This window comes from Callorhinchus milii, unplaced genomic scaffold (assembly GCF_018977255.1).
Source record: "Callorhinchus milii isolate IMCB2004 unplaced genomic scaffold, IMCB_Cmil_1.0 Scaffold3, whole genome shotgun sequence".
Classification (NCBI taxonomy): domain Eukaryota; kingdom Metazoa; phylum Chordata; class Chondrichthyes; order Chimaeriformes; family Callorhinchidae; genus Callorhinchus; species Callorhinchus milii.
The window spans coordinates 63428336-63446298 of record NW_024704744.1 but is presented as its reverse complement, the minus strand read 5'-3'; the positions used below and the strand labels follow the sequence as shown (position 1 = coordinate 63446298).

Here is a 17963-nt window from a genome sequence, read left to right as displayed (position 1 = left end):
TACTGGTAACATCAATGTCAAATTCACTTTATGTTGACCCAGGAGAAGCAAGCAAGCTCGGGGGGTGGTGGGGAGGGGGGAGATAAGCCTTGAAATCAGGACCAAAATGATTAAGTGTTAGAAATTAGGTTGGATGGCATTTCTTCACAAACCCAGATGTTTGAGGTCAGAATACTACTCCAGTATTATCCAGTCCCCTGAAATGATTGTGAAAAAAAAATCTTTATTTGAATTAGTTCACCCTACCCTAAATTCTCCAAACTCTATGGCATTTTTCCAAGGTAAAGGGGAGATTTATCACATTTAAAATAATATACTATGTCATGCTTAAATTTCAAAGAAAAAAGGAATCTCACTCTAGTCAAGCAAACCAAATGCCACGATCAAGTGAGGTTAGTGCTAACAACAGTCTCTGTAACAATAAAGCTAGTTCCTGCTTTTACCACAGAAACCACATTATACAATTTGCTCACAAGCAGAAACTACAAATCCCTCTGAAGTTAGTACGAGTGTTGTCATTAGCCTTATTCAGCAATATATTAAATGAAGCAGGGGAGAATCATTCAGCTAAATACACTTTAATGTTGTGCAAATATTTGTGTGATGTTTTGCGCTTCTGACTGTTCCTCTTGTGCAGTGATGGAGTCATAAAAGGTGTGAAATAATAATAATCCTTGGATTCGGTATAGTGCCTTTCATGTTGTGAGGATGTCTCAAATTGCTTCACAGAATTTATTGTGAAGTGGAGTGACTATACATTTGTGGGCGAAAACAGCACCCAATTTGCACACCTAATTTTAAGAATATGCAGTGTCCCACAAACAGCCATGAAGTGAATGACCAACTATTTGTTGGCCAGGATACCAAGAGAAACTCCCTTCTCTCTTTAAATAGTGCAATAGTCTACTTGAACAAATAGATGGGACCTCGGTTAAACGACTCATCCGAAGAATGTGGAGTCCTGTAGCTCAGTGGTTAGAGCACTCGCCTCACAAGCAAGAGACCTGGGTTCGACTCCCGGCAGGGCGAAACCTTGAGCAAGTTTCCTTACTCCACACACCTGATAATAAACCCTCAAGAAAACAAAAACACTAATAATTTGATCACTCAATCCACGACTGTTTGTGGGACACTGCTGTGCGCAATTGGCTGCCACATTTCGCCCACAAATGTACAGTCAATTCACTTTACAGTATATTCTGTGAAGCGCTTTGAGACGTCTAGAATACGTGAAAAGGTCTATATCAAGCGCAAGGCTTATTGTTAATAGCACCTCCAACAATGCAACACATCCTTTGCTTCAGGAGTGTCAGCCTAGACAATGCAAGTTCGGGTTACAGCGTGAATCCACAACCTTCTGACTATCATACAGTAATACTCTCTCCATCTCTAGTTGTGTAACAAACAGAAGCCAATTCAATCTGTCCTAGTATTTTTTTAAGATCACATCAGATATTTTCATCACATTTCTCCACATCCCTTAATTCCTTCCTTTACTCTCCAAGTGTGTAACCTTTTTAAATATCCCGATTGATGCTGTACCTACAGCTTTTCCTAGCAGGGCATTAGTTTTACACAACCTTTTTGTGAAGAAATATTTTCTGATCTCACTCCAACTTCTTTAACTCTAATTTTAAGATTATGCATTCTTGTTTTGGAATGGTAACAAAGGATGACCGCATTTACTCTATTATTTCCTTTATTTCATTTCCTTTATTATTTTAAATTCAATCGGATCATCACTCAACCTCTTTAGTTTGAGGGAACATACATAATCCAGCCTCTGTCATAATTACATTCCAAATATTAAGACAGAATTAAAATCCCTTCATTCTGGATATTAACTGTTGCTGGATAACTAATGCACTCTTCCTCAGAGTGAATCCTCAAAATTGAATAAAATGTTCCAAACAAGGCCTGACCAGCACTCATTACATGCAGCTTTTACAGCACAAATAGTTATAACGTGGTGGACTCTACTCACTGCTCATGGGCAGAACTCACCCACTTGCTTCGTATGCACCAGTCGGCTTTCCCACCAAAATGGCCAACTTCTGGGTTACTAGGTCACTACTAACTTCACTTCCAACTTGTAGCACACAGGAAGCGATTTTGGGAGAGATCCAATAACTCAGAAGTCACTAATTTTAGCTTCCCGTGCTTTTAAAAAAGAGGCCGTTTCTCAGGTCATCGGTCATTGCCAACATCGCTTCCTGCTTTGCACTTGCACAGCAAACAGGAAACAATGTCAGCAGCAACCTCTTTAGCATGGAAACATTACTGGCTTGTGTTCAGGGTGTGAACCATAGGCAGAAAACTGTCCTGGTATGTCAAATGCATCTACCTCACGGAAAACTGTTTGCAAGAGATTGACTTGCGGGAACTCTGCTCCAAGTGAAAATTGTATTGCAGCCAAGTTCTTGTGGGTCATCATGACGTGTAGGTTTTCCTGTCGGAGTGGCACTTTACATCCTGAGATCTTTTTCTCTCAGAATCAAGGAGTTATTCTCGCAGTGGCTTCCTGACAAGAGCTTTTTCACTCCAACACCATGCATTTTTATTAATAGAAATTGTACCAGTACTGGAAACCTTGGGTGAATTTTCATTAGCGGTATTATTCATTCCAGGTTGCATGAAATGACATTTGACCAACTGGGTCAACAATTTTACTTTACTTTAAAAAAAGCCTTCATTTTTATTGCACCATATACATGCAATACTACTAGATACATCCATCAATCAAATACTGTACAGACATTTTGCATATTATGGGAAAGAAACTAGCAAGTCAACATTGTAACTCAACTTAGTTTGTGTTATGTTTCTGCAGAATTGCAGAAAACTTAAATTTAGCATTAATTCTGAAGCTACGTCTTTAAGAACAGAAATGTATTTCCAAATTAACCCTGAATTTAAGTTCTGCACAATCTTATATTTTGAGGTAAATTGGTCTTAAAACTTGGCATAATTTCAGATCTTAAATGCCTTAGTTGCATCTTAAGGAGTTTTTAAAAATCAGACAAAAGTCACTACATTATTTTTTGTTCCTTCAAAGATAAATATTCTCTTCTTTCCAACAGGGTCATCTACCAAAAACCATGCAGACTCACACTAAAACCAAGGGCAATATAAGCTATTATCACAACACTGGACTACATCCACTTTAGTATCCCAAATTTAAAAGCCTCCTAGAAATATATATATTTAAAAAATACTTGAAACAATTTTTTTTATTAGAATTTAACATATAACCAGTTTAAATTAGTATGAAGTATCAACACTTACCCAATCATATCTGTAACTTTTAGCAGAACTTCTCCACCATTAACAACAGGCTCTAGGTTTGTAATTCCTGATACTTTGTCCAGGTCATCATTAGAGAGGCCTAGCATTGCTCGTGTCCGTCTTGACTTCACATCTATTATGGTATCTGTGTAACCCACCTCCTGTAGGTATCTATACAAATAAAACTAAACGTTAGTTCTTTTGAACGACCATTACAATTCTGTGAAATTTGTACAGTAAGATCTGACCAGATACCAGGTAGGATGTTTAAACAACAGGAGCAAAAAACACACAACAGAAAATGCTGTTCTACACTCTGCTGAACTGTAGTGATGTAGTGGGAAATTGGCAAAAATAGTCACTTGTACCAGCTGCAGGATCAGAGTGATGCATCTCTTCCAGTACCAGCCTCTAAAGTCACTAGGAAAATGAAAGCTCTGAGCACACTGGCTACTGTAAACAATTCACTATTCATTACATTGTCTGCACTAAGAAGAAACCTCAACAGCTTTTTTTTTGTTGAGATTGAAAACATTTTCCCCAATAAAATACAATGTTTAACAAAAACATAAAACATTAAAATCATAAATGTTAAGTTTTAATTAGAAATAAACAGAATCTATTTAACTAATTCAACCCGCTTTAAGCAGAGTAACCTACATCTGGATAGGACTTCGACAAAAAGAAAATCAAATGCTTTAACAAATTAGATAATTCAAAATGAACTGAATGCATTATGTAGGCAAACAAGGCAGCTAATTTGCACCAGTAACATGCCCACAAATGAGGTGAGTAACCAATCTGAATTTGGGGTGAACTTGGATTATGAGGGAATACAAGTCAGGATAATGAGAAAATTCCACATTTCTTTGGAATAGTAGGGGACGTTCCAGCAAGACCAATTATGGCATATTTCACTTGGGGGCCATCTCCAAGTACTTAATACAATACTTTATGACAGAATGGGAGCATATGCTGGCAGGACGGTTGGGGGAGGGGGTGACGAAATTTAGGATTAGGCCAAAGATGCAGTTGAAGAGTTTTTAGGCAGGGCAAAGTGGCCCAACGTGGTGGATTGGTGGGGAGATGAAGTAAACCAGCATTGTCAGTGTAGGGTGGGGGGAAGAAAAGTTATCCCTTAATACTACCAAAATCATGAGGTGGGCAAAACACAATTTATGATAATCAAAAAATGAGATAATAAATGTATATTAATATGTACATTTCATTAGAATTTTGTTTATGTAGGCAAACGCAGCAGCCAAACTGCACCATCTATGTCCCAGATTGAGATGAGTAAAATTAATGAAATCTGATTACTCCACTTAATGCCTTCATAGAAGCAGATTGTGCATTTTAAATTACACCAATGTCAATGAATTTCAAATTCTGTAGTCTGAATGATAAATCTCAGCTTTATGATGTAATTAAATGTCCTTCAAAGTGAAAACAGAAGTATGTTACAACCTTCATAGTGCTGCCTGAACACTTAAATACTACAATCATATCTGAAAAATGAACAACCCAATAAGATACTTACTGGCGAAGCAGCTGTCTCCCTTGCTTCCATGTTAACTGACTATTTTGTGTTGTTGGGACCTCATTTTCATTGCTTTCATCTAAAAGAAATAGAATGCATTAGACCCAGCTCTCTCTTGACATGATTCACGAATGAGTATTATTCTCTATTCTCTAAACATGTTACTGTAGAATATTAAATACCATTTAAAAATTCAAAGTCTCCTATTGTGATTGATCTCATAGCATTTAGCTGTTAATACTCATTACAATTTTACACATATTACCTTCACACTCTTCATGTGTGCAGCAATGCTAAAGAAAATGTAACTCAAAGGAAACCATACAAAATCCTAAAGACCAAGGATCAATTGGTTCCTAATAACATGGTTAACCTGGTCCAAAATATATCTCAGACGAGGGAAAGTGAACAGTCATTTCAGATGTATTTATCTTTGACATTGATGTACATATGGAATAGACTACTCAGGGAGGAAGCAGAAGCATATTGCGTTGCAAAATTGACAACAAATTAAAAGTTATTTAGTGAAGAAATCCACTGAAATACATGTGTGATTATGTGGGATTATTTTTTTGTTAAAATTGTATTTTGTGACCAACCAGACTATTTCCAGGTCTGTAGATTCCTACGGTCCTTAGTAAAAAATGCTGCACAGAACGTCTTCAAACAGAATATATTTTCCCATTTTGGGTACCAACTCTGCAACTTGAGTACTCCAAGGTACATAAGTATGGATATACACAGAGAAAAGCTCTTTTTCTCGCTCTGCTCCATTAATGTCTCAACCAACAGGTTAATATGTTCCCATTTCCAATACCAGGCATGCTGTGGCTTGTCTGATCCAACAGACAGACAATTTTAAGAGCATTTTGGCCTTTGGGGCCTTGGCCACCAAGGAACGAGTTAGGAATGCACAAACCCATTTCACAAAGGACCTTTATAACAACATTTAAGCCCGTCAATCTTCTAGACTCTCATAAAAAATTTATACCTTGTAACATTTACACAATATTTGGGGGAGGGAGAGAAAAGTGAAAGTGTAAAATATTAAATTTATCACCTCTCTTTCTATTGTAAATGGTCTCACTTACTAGCTCTTTCCAGTGTCTCCTCACACTCAACTTAATTCTTTCATACTGAGTCAGTCATACTCTGTATAGCTGTGTACATTCTGTACATCTTTGTTGGGTACTTAGAACTTTATGGGTCCAAATGTTTACTAACATTACAAAATAACATATTATGTTGGAATTCTGAATAAATGCTAAACTGAAAGTTAGGTTTTTTTTTATTGGTGTTAATGTGACGAACAGCAGGAGCTTGAATCAAAATTCCCACAGCACATTTCTTTGTTTATTTCAACAGTAATAAATGTAGCATGAAATCAATTGTTTTTGCAGCTAAGAGATGCATAAGCACATAACACTTCAGTAACATCAGCAACCAAGGATCATGTGTAATCCATACTTTGTTGAACAAAACATATGTGCAATAATGCACAAAAATGCTCCTTAACATTTCCTTTCTTAAAAATCTTGCGATGCAATTAATTTACTTTCTACTTAAACTAAATATTGAAATTATATATTTGCTAGATCCATAAGTTATACCTTTTAATTAAAATTCCCTGCCTTCGTCAATGGTATTAAAATATTTCTGTGAGATGTGTTAATTTTTTTTTTAGAAGCACTCGCAAATGATTCACATCTTACCAGAATCATAATTTGGAGGTTTCATATCTCCTTGATTCAACTCCGTCCCATATTTCAGTTTATGGTGTTTAGCTCTGAAAAAATAGGAATACATGTTTTAGTTAAGGAAACAGCTAATTAAACTGATATATTCACGCAACCAATAAATCATTAACTTAATTATGCAATTACTGAATTGGGAAATTGATTTTGTGGTTAAGAAATACAAAAACATTTCATACTTTAGCAACATACTGGAACCACAGATGTCTATTTCATATTTTGTTGAAAACATATTCATCATTAGTGCACAAAATATATATCTTTAATTTTTCACTGTCAATTTAATGCACAACTATCATTAACTAAAACCAATCTAAAGGAAATTCACTCGTAACAAAACTACAATTTCAGAACTTCAGTTCACTTTATCATTGAAAGATAAGCTATGTTGAACTAACAAGAGTGTTTCAAAGAATGTCTATAAAACACTAACTCTGCAAGAAAATCTCTAGGGTTATTGCAAAAATAAACCAGCTCAAATCTTAAGAACACAGCTAAATTAAAATACTGTATTGTTTTCAATTCAATAAAGAAACAAGATAGCAATTAGACATGGATTTTACATTGCGAGAGACATGTAGCACATTGAGGCAAAAATGATTCACAATCTACTCATCTTTCTTCTTAGTTATTTTATTGTCTTTGTTTAGCACAGACACTTCAATATGTGTAACCTTTTACAAGAAACCAAGATAATCAATTCACATCACCTCTTCATTTTATTTTTTTTGTTTAAAAACAAATAATAAAAGTAGGTGATGAGTCTATATTTTCTGGGGGGGAAGAGAAGAGAGGAAGAGCAGAAGGTGAGGGCAAAGGAAGAGAAAGTAAAGAAGATACAAATGTACAAGATTTAAATATGTGGACGTGAGCAAGGCACCTTTAACATAGTCATACCAAGAGAAACTTGCTTGGTTTTGGATACAACAACAAACAACAACTCACACTTACATGTAGATCAAACTCGGTCAAACTCTCTTAGACCGTGCCTTCAGCTCCCCTCTCGATTCTCTACCCCCTCCTCTCCCCTCACCCTGACCATTTCCCCCCTTCTCGGATCCTGACCTAACTGTCCAGCGCCTTGGGACGTCCTCCCGACGTGAAAGACACTCTATAAATGAAATCTTGTTGTTGTTGTTGTTATATAGCGCCCTCCATGCAGGGTAGCATCTCAGAGTGCATAACAGTGGCAGAGCCTGACACTGGTGACTGGAAGCACGGTCAAAGAGGAAGGTTTTCAGGCGGGACTTGAAAGAGGATTGGCAAGGCAGAGGGATTGAGGGAGAGTGTTCCAGGGTTTTGGGGCATAGTGGCCGAAAGAGCGACCTCCGATGGCAGGTGCGAGGGACGAGCAGGAGGCCTGTCAAGCGGAGGTACTGGGTGGTGGATTGGGGAGTGAGGAGGTCCGAGAGGTAGGCAGGTGTAAGAGAATGATGGGATTTGAACACGATATAATGCATTCAGCATGTTGCAAAAGCTGACCAATTATAGTTACTTCCCAATTCATCCAAAAAAAAGTTTGGTCAAGCAAGGAATCAATTATCCTCATTTGCCAATAGAACAGACTTGCGCAACAACCCATTCAATTTGCAAAGGGACAGAAGAAAATAGCATATATACAATATACATAGTAATACTCACATGAGTCGTATCAGTCGAGACCATAACATTTGATATGACTTACATGAAGTAAGAGTTGCCGGCATGCTTGTATAAATCGTATAAAATCTGAGTTAATCAATAATCTATACGATGTGTAAGTATTCAGTGGAGTCGGTAAGTGCGCATGCGGTAGTTTGTCACTGCAGCCAGTAAGTGCACAAGTTGTGACTAGTCGAGACTATGTTTCCCGCGATTCAATGAGTCAGTAATTTACTGATTTTTCACTATAATTCTTTCATTTTCCATGAGAAACTGATTTGAAAATTGGAATGATATACTCCACAGTAAAACTCATATAAGTCTTATTTTTTAATCTTTTTTGTTACGGCAGGATTCTATTTATGAATATATCAAAAGGTAAAGTGAAGCACATTCGTGCTCTGCATTCTAATGTCAATTCTCCAAAGCATTACGCAGCAGGATTGATCAGAAGGCTGTCAAAGCATTCATCGGCAATAGGCCAAGCCACCCAATGAGCTGGCTTGCAGACTGTGAACAAACCCCAACTTGTACACAACGTTAATAGCAACATCAATAAAAAGTAGTACTCAAAAACTATTATTTACCAGAAATATATCCACCCAATTTGACATTTTTCGTACTAGCAAAGAAAGCAGGCAGGCATGTAGGTTCACACCCACAATTAAGTCCACATCTCAGTCTACAATACCATTTTATCCTTAAACTTCAGAATTGTGAAAAAATTTACTTTTAATTTGGCAGCTGTTTTTTCACAGCTTTATCCTTATAAAATAAATTATCTTCAAATTAAGATCAAACGTATGCATTGTCTGCGATTCGAAAAATTTGTTTTTTTTTAACAATATGATCTTACAGTATAAGACCTTATATATCCAGATGAAAGAACAATAACATTTCTAGGGATTATTGTGCAAAACCAAGTTTTGAAAAAACTAATTTAATTCATCAGCCAATGGGAGTAAATGAGAAATATAATGCCTACCTAGCCTATAAATCTGGCAAATGGACTACTACTGTATATACGGAACATGTAGCAACAGGGCATATAGCAACAGTTTACCCTTTCATCTACATTTGATGCTAAAGGAATTTATTATGTACATTAGGAATCTAGGTTAGTCTAACATTTAATATCATTATGATAAACTGCTGCATTATGATTGCCTGTTAATGCTTCATCAAGCCTCATGAATGCTTCATGTCAAAACACACTGCATTTTTTTCATGCACTTCAATCAATTCACAACTCATTTCAGTATCTTCATACTTTACCCACTTATCATAGGAAAAAGATCAAAAGAAAGTGAGAAATTGTTACTCAATTAGACAGTCCTTTCAAGAGATACAAGAACATTTACAGCAGACAAATGGTGGGGGTGGGGGATGGGGGAGGGCAGGAGGAAAAGCTGTCAAAGGATATTAAAAATATAGAAATGAACTTCCATACAAATACACAAACTTGAGTTAACTATAATTTTATGAAGCCATCAGATTTTCAATTTGACAGTACAGCTTAAATGATAACCAATTCATCTCCAACTTTCTTAAATTGGACCAAAAAAGGCTCATTATTGAAGATCCTGACATTTGAACATATTCAATTATTAACAAGATGATGGCTATTACATCCTAAAACTTTGATAACAGGAAGTCTTTATAAAAAATATCTGAAGTGAAGCGTTTTAAGAAATTCAACTCTGAGTGTCAGAGAATAAGGAGAGACGCCACAAGTGACTCAAGTGCACACACTCACACAAAAGATCTCCAAAGGACTTCCTAGCGGACTGTGAAGTGATTGCTTAAAAGAAACAGTACCAAAATAGTTCATACTGTATATACAATAAAACTGATTCAATATGCATTTCTGTCACTGAATTTTACAAAATAAAAGCGATAAATCTATGGAATAGAATACTAATTAACACAATTCTTAGAACAATTTAAATTATGTTGGTACAGATCTGCCACTGCAGTCTTTGAAGAGTTAAACTGGACAATTTTCCTTAGTTTTTTTTTAAAAACAAAAACATTGTTCATAAATTGAAAGTGGTGGAATGTTTTACAAGGAAATCTGATCACATGCAAATCCAGAGGAAACTCAACATTTATTCCAACAATATTAGCAAATGTCAAAAGGCAAGTATTTTATAAGAAGCAATTTGTGAGGTATGTTTTATGACCACATCCAGAACACAGTTCATATAAAGATTCCAAAAGCCACACCTTTCCTGCTTTAAAGCAAATTCAAGCATTTTAATTCTTCTGACCAAATCCTTCTTCAAGTTCTCTTGGCCTTTCCTCTCCCCTTGCAAGAAAGAAATCTGTGCCTGAAAGGAAAAAGCAGAAAAGGTTCAACCACCAACATTAAAAAAAGGAAAAAAAAACGCAGGTTAGCACATTCCAACATTTCAAAATAAATGGTGTAAAATGGAAACATATCCCCACTACCACCACCTCCTACTGCCATTTAGTTCAGAGGCTACTCCATCTAAACAATCATAAGCATGAAATGCTCTACCATTTTATTAGATCTTGGCTGATCTACAATCTAATACCATTTACCTGCCTTTTCACCTTTTCCTTTATTGCAGAATGATATCCCTGTCCACCAAATATTCATCTACCTCCCTCTTAAATATTTTAATTGATATGGCACCTAAAACTTTCCTGGGGCAATGAATTTAAAATTTCTAAAACCTTTTGTGTGAAAAAATGCTTTCTGATTTCATTCTCAACTTGTTTAGCCCTTTAGGATTAAGATTAGCCCTTTGTTCCTTAATGAAGGCATACAGGTTTCTCAAGTCACATTTGGGTATTCAATTCAAGTAAAGGTAGATGCAATAAGAGTGTTCCTTTACTGAGCCTGAAAGCTTCTTACCAGCGTGATAACAGTGGTGCCTGAACTCCACCAACCAATAACCATTTAGAAATTGATGTTTTTGTCCTTCTGCAATGTAAGCCAGAGATGATGGGACTAAGAGCTGAGATAGTTAAGGGATCATCTGACAGATCTTCATGATTATGAAGGGTTCCAATAGATAGTAAGATTATTTCCACTAATAGTGATTATATCAATATGCAGTAAGTGAAAATATGCTATATCCTTTGGTAGGATTCTGGAACAAATACTGCTTTATCTGAATGCCAGATGAAATCTCAATTATACTGTATGAAGAGACCAGCAAAACCAGAAAAGTAATTTAAGATCACAAGTCAACAGGGTCAAAAGGATATGGAAATTCAGTAGAAATAGATTGAGATTTTGTAAAGGTATCAACTGAGGGTGGAGAGGATCACACTTCTAAACATCAATTGTAAAATGCAGAGAATGGTCTCCAAGGGAACCTAAACAATTATCTTGGAAGACAGCTAACAAACTTAAATGGCCATCAATGGAACTGTACATCTAACTCAGGATACCAAACCTACTCTAGTACCAAGGACATATTCCAGCTGAAAGAGTTATATTATATGGGGGGGGGGAAACATATTCATAATTTGATCCGATCTACCTCTGTCATTCAAATCCTCACCATGATCCACAAAATACACAAATGACAAGAAACTATACAGCTTTGGAAAGGAAAAATATTTATAGAAGCACTGTGAACATACTGAACATATTTAGTCAAATTATTCAGTTCAGTTTATCCATATCAATTTTGAACCTCAAAACAGGTTAAATATAATTTCGAACATCACACACCTAAAAAAGGGAGAAAGCAAAGATAAAGTGAGATTCAACTGTAATTTAACTGGAGCTAAAGTGAAATTCCTGGTATTAGTCTGATGGTGAGTTTGCATTTTGATGCAAATAGTCAGGGGGCAGATTTCAATTTCACATTTCCTTAAGGATTGTTAACTAATCTAAGACTGAAATAGCGCTTTGAGGTCCTGCCCCGCGTGAAGGTCACTATATAAATGCAAATTGTTGCATACACATGTATGTGTTAACTTCACATGCACTGAAATATTTACAAATTGCACTCATATAGCACCTTTCACATAGAATGAACAACTTGATTCAAAGGTGAAATAGTTCCAAGTCAGTTTGTTTAATTTGATCTTCAAGATGATTTCAGTTTATATGAATCTAAAATGGAAAACATAATTAGTCAGAATCACAATGGAATATCACTTTTTCAGCTCAACTGTGAGTAGCATAAACACCTTAGTGGAATCACATTTTTGGCACATTTATGCATTAGTGCTGCCAACAGCAGCCCCATCCTCAACAGCAGCACTATAAGATGAACACAGTAGTATAGTTTACTCCGGAGTTGTGAAATACAACTTCAAGACATGGGTCCCTCTGCACTTCTAAAGGGCACTTGCTCTGGTAACACTGCTCTTGTGGCATTGCTTGATATTATTTCCAGACCATTCCATACAGGGCTATAATGTGTGTTCACCCCACTGGTTTCAAAATATTTGTGTCTAAAAGACCACAGCCAGAAAATAAGTACACATGGTTAATATATGATCAAGTTGTCGAGATGTCACAACTTGATGCTATGTGTATTTTGTGGCTGAAATTCATGGGGATTAGGCATGGGGGAAACAAACAGGAAGTGTCAGAAAGAAAGACACAGAAAAACAGGAGACAGAGACTCGTTCACAAACAAAGATATGTGCTTTGTTGCCAACAGCTCATTACTTGAGACCTTCGTTCCCATGTAGGCCCTCCTCACTTTTGTCCAAACTGGGATGGGCAACTCTACTAGTTATTCATTACTGATACCAGATAGTCTAAAATACATATAAGTTGCAGACAATTACATATCCACTTCAAAACTACTTTACAACCAAACAAATTACAACAAAACAATATCAATTTGTATAGCACCTTTCACATTGGGAGGATGTCTTAAGGCGCTGGACAATCAGTGCTTCTGACCCAAGCTGAGGGTCGAGATCAGGGAGGGTGGAGGGCGGGAGAGAGGGTGACCAAAGGCACGGTTGAAGAGGAGGGTCTTGAGATGGTTCTTGAAGGAGGCAAGGGAGGGGGCGAGGCAAAGGGTCTGCAGGATGGAGTTCTAGAGGGCGGGGGCCAAGTGGCTGAAGGCCCCACCCCACCGCCAATGGTGGGATGGGCAAGGTGGGGGCCGTGAAGCAGGCCAGAGCGCGTTGAGCAGAGGGAACGGGCAGGTTGGTAGGAATTAGGAGGTCGCAGAGGTTGAAAGAGCAAGGCCATGGAGGGCGTGGAGTAAGGCCATGGAGTGTGCATCCTTGGATGGCGATGCTGTCAGTGCCTGAGGCGTGAAGGTGCTGACCAGAGCCAATCAGGAGGACCTCGGTCTTGTTGATGTTCAGCTGTAGAAAGTTAGCTCTCATCCAGGATTTGATGTCAGGACAGCAGTGGTTCTGGAGTCGAAGGTGGAGGCAGAGATGTAGAGTTGGGTGTCATCCGCACATGTGAAGTTGACCCCATGTCTGCGGATGATGTCACCAAGAGGAACATATAGATATTGAAAAGGAGGGGACCAAGGGCAGAGCCCTGAGGAACACCGTTCGAGACGTAAAATTAGTTTTATGTTTAGCCTCGGGACTCGAAATTAAAGCTGCAGATCCAGTAAGTGACAATGAGTAATGTATTTGCTACAATGGTTTGTACCATGTTACAAGTAGATGTTAAAGGCAGCTTAAATAAAAGCACACAAGCATATAACTATTTGGAACTTATTTAAATGGTGCACTGTACAGTATTGCACAACATCCCAAACTCACTGATCCATTCTAAATGTGCTCTTCTGGTTCACCAGACCAATATTTAATTTCAAACCTTGATTGTGATCAAAGATGGTAATAACAACATTGCATATGCTATACCAAATGTAATGATTATTATTATTAAATGTTGGGAAGATATCTTAAGAGTTTTACAGGATATACTGTAAAGTGTACCATCTGTATTTTGTAAATGAACACAGCGATCAATTTGCGCACAGCAATGTTCTACCTCAGTTTAATATTTCATCTGAAGGACATCTCCAAAAATATAACGCACCCTTAGCACTGAACTGAGGTGTCAACATAAACTATGTAACTTCAAAATCGTGACATGGGGCTTAAACTTTCCAAATCACCAACTGAGCTTGCCTGAAGCACAAAGGTGGTTACAAGCATGAATACTTTCTCTAAAAATTAAACAGAATCGCTCAGGAAGCTTGATTAAAATTAGACACATTAATGAAGTACTAGTCAGTGTTCAAAAAATGGAGGGAAGGAGAAAAAAAAGGAAATAAGCAATTTGGCTGTACTCAATACAGCACATTGGCAAGCCATTTATATTTTCAATTTCCAGTTACATTTTTGCTCCAACGTTATTTATCAACTGAATTAAGCCACCAGGATTGGAAACTACACAAAGTTATATAACACTCTAAATTTAATTATAGCAGGTTTCAGTCTATCAAGTACTTTGGAGTTAGCTATAAAGCATATTGCAATGTCATAAACCCACACCTTTCACATTAGGAGAATGTCTTAAAGCAAAGACTAAATGGGAGATGCTAACAATACAGTCATTCTTATTTTATGTCCTTGCAAAAGTAATTATATATTACTGAATCAGAGAACTTTGCTGTGCAGTACAATTCATCCAGTTTATATCTTCAGCAAAGTTTTACAGCAGTATCAACAAAGAAACTACACACATGCTCGAGTGTAAACAGCAGTTTACAAAAACAACTTGCACTTTTATAGCACCTTCCATGCAGGATAGGGTCTCAGAGTGCTTAACAGTGGTGGAGCCGGGGGGGTGGTTGACCTAAAGCACGGTCGAAAACGAAGGTTTTAGGGCGGGACTTGAAAAAGAGGAAAGAGAGGCAAGGCCGAGGGGTTGGGGGAATGTTCCACAGTTTCGGGTAAAGTAGCTGAAAGCACGACCTCCAATGGTGGAGCGGAGGATGCGAGGGACAGGCAGGAGGCCAGTGCCAGTCGAGCAGAGGCGCCAAATGGAGGAGAAACCATTTGCCGAGATGAAAAGGAGGCGGTTGGTTAAGTAGGAATCGAACCATGCGAGTGCGGTCCCACTAAGGTGGATAAGGGAAGAGAGGTGATGGAGAAGGACGGCACGGTTGACTCTGACAAACACGGCAGAGATCCAGGAGGACGAGGAAGCAGAGAGCCTGGTCTCAGATAGCTAGGACGTCGTTCATGACTTTGACAAGCGCTGTTTCGGTGCTTTGGGCAGAGCAAACACCAGACCGCAGGGGCTCAAGGAGGGAGTGGTGTGACCGAAGTTGACCTGCAACAATGCATTCCAGGACAACAACAACATTACATTTGTATAGCGCCATTCACATCGGGAGGACTCCCAAGCTGCTGGACAGTGTACAGCATCTCAGACCCGAGCTGGGGTCAGGGAGGGAGAAGGTAGGGGAAGGTAAGTGGGGTGACCAATGGCATGGTCGAAGAGGAGGGTTTTGAGGGGGACTTGAAGGAGGCGGCGAGGCAGAGTGTTTGGGGGATGGAATTCCAAAGGTTGGGGGCAGTGGCTGAAGGCCCTCCCGCCAATGGTGGGGCGGATGGGTCGGGGGATGTGGAAGGCCAGAGCCGGCTGAGCGGAGGGAGCAGGCGGGTTGGTAGGGAGTTAGGAGCTCACAGAGGTAGGGTGGGGCGAGGCCATGGAGGGCTTTGTAGGTGAGGACCAAGATCTTGAACTGGATCCTCTGAAGGATAGGGAGCCAATGGAGTCGGGCGAGAATGGAGGAGATGGGGTCGTGGTGGTTGGTGTGGGAGAGGACATAGGCTGCAGAGTTTGGGATTATCTGCAGCCTGTGGAGGGAGGAGTTGGGAAGGCCGACAAGCAGGGCATTTGCATAGTCGAGCCTGGAGGTGATGAAGGCATGAATAAGAGTTTCAGTGGCCTGAGGGGTGAGTTAGTGGCAGAGTCGAGCAATGTTACGGAGGTGAGGGAAGGCAGAGCGGGTCATGGCTTGGATGTGCGGAAGAAAAGACAGTTGAGGGTCGAACAAGACATCTAGGTTCCTGACTGACTTGGTGAGTTGTAGTGTGCAACCATGGAGGTTGATGCTGCCAGAGCCTGAGGTGCAGAGGCGCTGGCGTGAGCCAATCAGGAGGGCCTCAGTTTTGTTCACATTCAACTATAGGACTTTAGCAAGAAAGGGTAGGTTGGAAATGGGACGGTTGTGTGATTGATTCGAGGAATCGAGTAGGTTTTTTGAGGAGGGGTGCGATACAATTAAATAATGAAAAGAAAAATATTACACTTAACACAAAATTCTGATGTTGGATGTAATTGAAAACAAGTGGCATGTTATACATTTGTCAAATTCAAACGTATAATCTGATAAGATCGAAAATGAAACTAATATCTCAGAAACAGCATTTCTATACTGTTTTATGTGTTATGTCAAAATGCCTTAACAGTGTTTACTTGTTTTTATAAGCAATTGGGGCAGGCATTTTCCACTGTAAAGTTTCACAAACCTATGAGGTGAATGTCCTATTTATCTAGGACATTTCTCTTTCTCTTTTCAAATGTTGCAGTAGGATCTTAAACATTCACCCGAAAATAGGTTTAACAACTCATCTTCATCAATGCAGGATCTGTCTAGTTCTGTACTAGGCTGAATAATTCAAGCCCCAATCTTCAATATAGTAGTGGATTGCAACGTCCAAAGCAATTAATGGCAATGAAATCTGATTCAGGAGCAATTCAAAATTTCCTCCACTGCAACCTACCTCAATGGTTTTGCTTACAAAAGTGAATCCCATATACAGTTCTCAATTAATTGTGAAGATGCAAAGTAAATATAGGCCAACTCTTCCCAATGGGAAACAAACAAAAGCAAGGCCATCTTTGAACCTACCCGTTTTCCTAATGACTGATTACATACATACCTTGCCACACGGCAGAGGTTTGGGAAAGAAGATTGGGTCGTCACCGCCTGGTGGCTTAATGCAGTTAACAGTAAAATAATGTTCCTGCAGAAACGTAGCTGGAAGTTGAAAGATTCAGAATGTTGTCTTATCAATATGCTGTGCTACAGAATGAGAGAAAGGGGATGACAATTCTGCAAATTTGGATGCTGATTCCAAGTAAATCAAGCATTTCTTTTTCCCTTTTTCCTCTCTTGGTATCATCGCTTTCTATAAGTCACCCAAAATTAAACAACCTTTTCATTAAATTATCTTAACTGTAGCACACGGTACTCTAATTCCTTTCTTTGCGAAACTTTGAGAATTGGTATCCTATTAAAAAAACACTATATTAACTGAACCTATTGCAAATAAAAATAGAAAACAGCCTTTCTTTATAATTGCAATATCAAGTGCCATTTTAATAAAGCATTGGAACCCCAATTATGTAGAAGACCAGAACAGAAGTTTGGAATGAAAGTAAAGCAGAAATCAGTGATGACAAATATGTACTTTAGAACAATATGATTACGTATATTTGAAATGGAGTATTCACGCACCAGTGTATACATATTTTAAAGGTAAAAATGCATTTGCTATACTTGTCACATTGTTGTGCTAAATCGGTATAACATGGAGTACTTCAATAATGAAGACAAAGGTACATATTGAGGAGTTGTATTCGAAGACAAAGCCAAGCCAATACCTGGCATGAACCAGCTCTCTCATTGTTACACTTTTTTTAAAAAAAATCTACTTTTACAGGACATACTTTGATCCAACAATGCACCTCTACACTAAGTAATTAAATACAACATTCTCAGTTAAGGCCAGTTTACAATGTTATGACAGCA

The 17963-nt window shown here is 38.3% G+C and overlaps 1 protein-coding gene across 1 annotated transcript in view; it reads right to left on the bottom strand.

Moving 5' to 3' along the window:
* strn (striatin, calmodulin binding protein) overlaps positions 1 to 17963 on the bottom strand; it is a 45032-nt gene that overhangs the window by 21667 nt on the left and 5402 nt on the right. The window contains exons 2-5 of the mRNA XM_007890489.2: positions 10447 to 10550; positions 6538 to 6611; positions 4826 to 4904; positions 3286 to 3456 (exon numbers count right to left, since the gene is read on the bottom strand). Of these exons, the coding sequence (XP_007888680.1) occupies positions 3286 to 3456; positions 4826 to 4904; positions 6538 to 6611; positions 10447 to 10550 (428 nt within the window). The remainder of the gene's footprint in view (positions 1 to 3285; positions 3457 to 4825; positions 4905 to 6537; positions 6612 to 10446; positions 10551 to 17963) is intronic.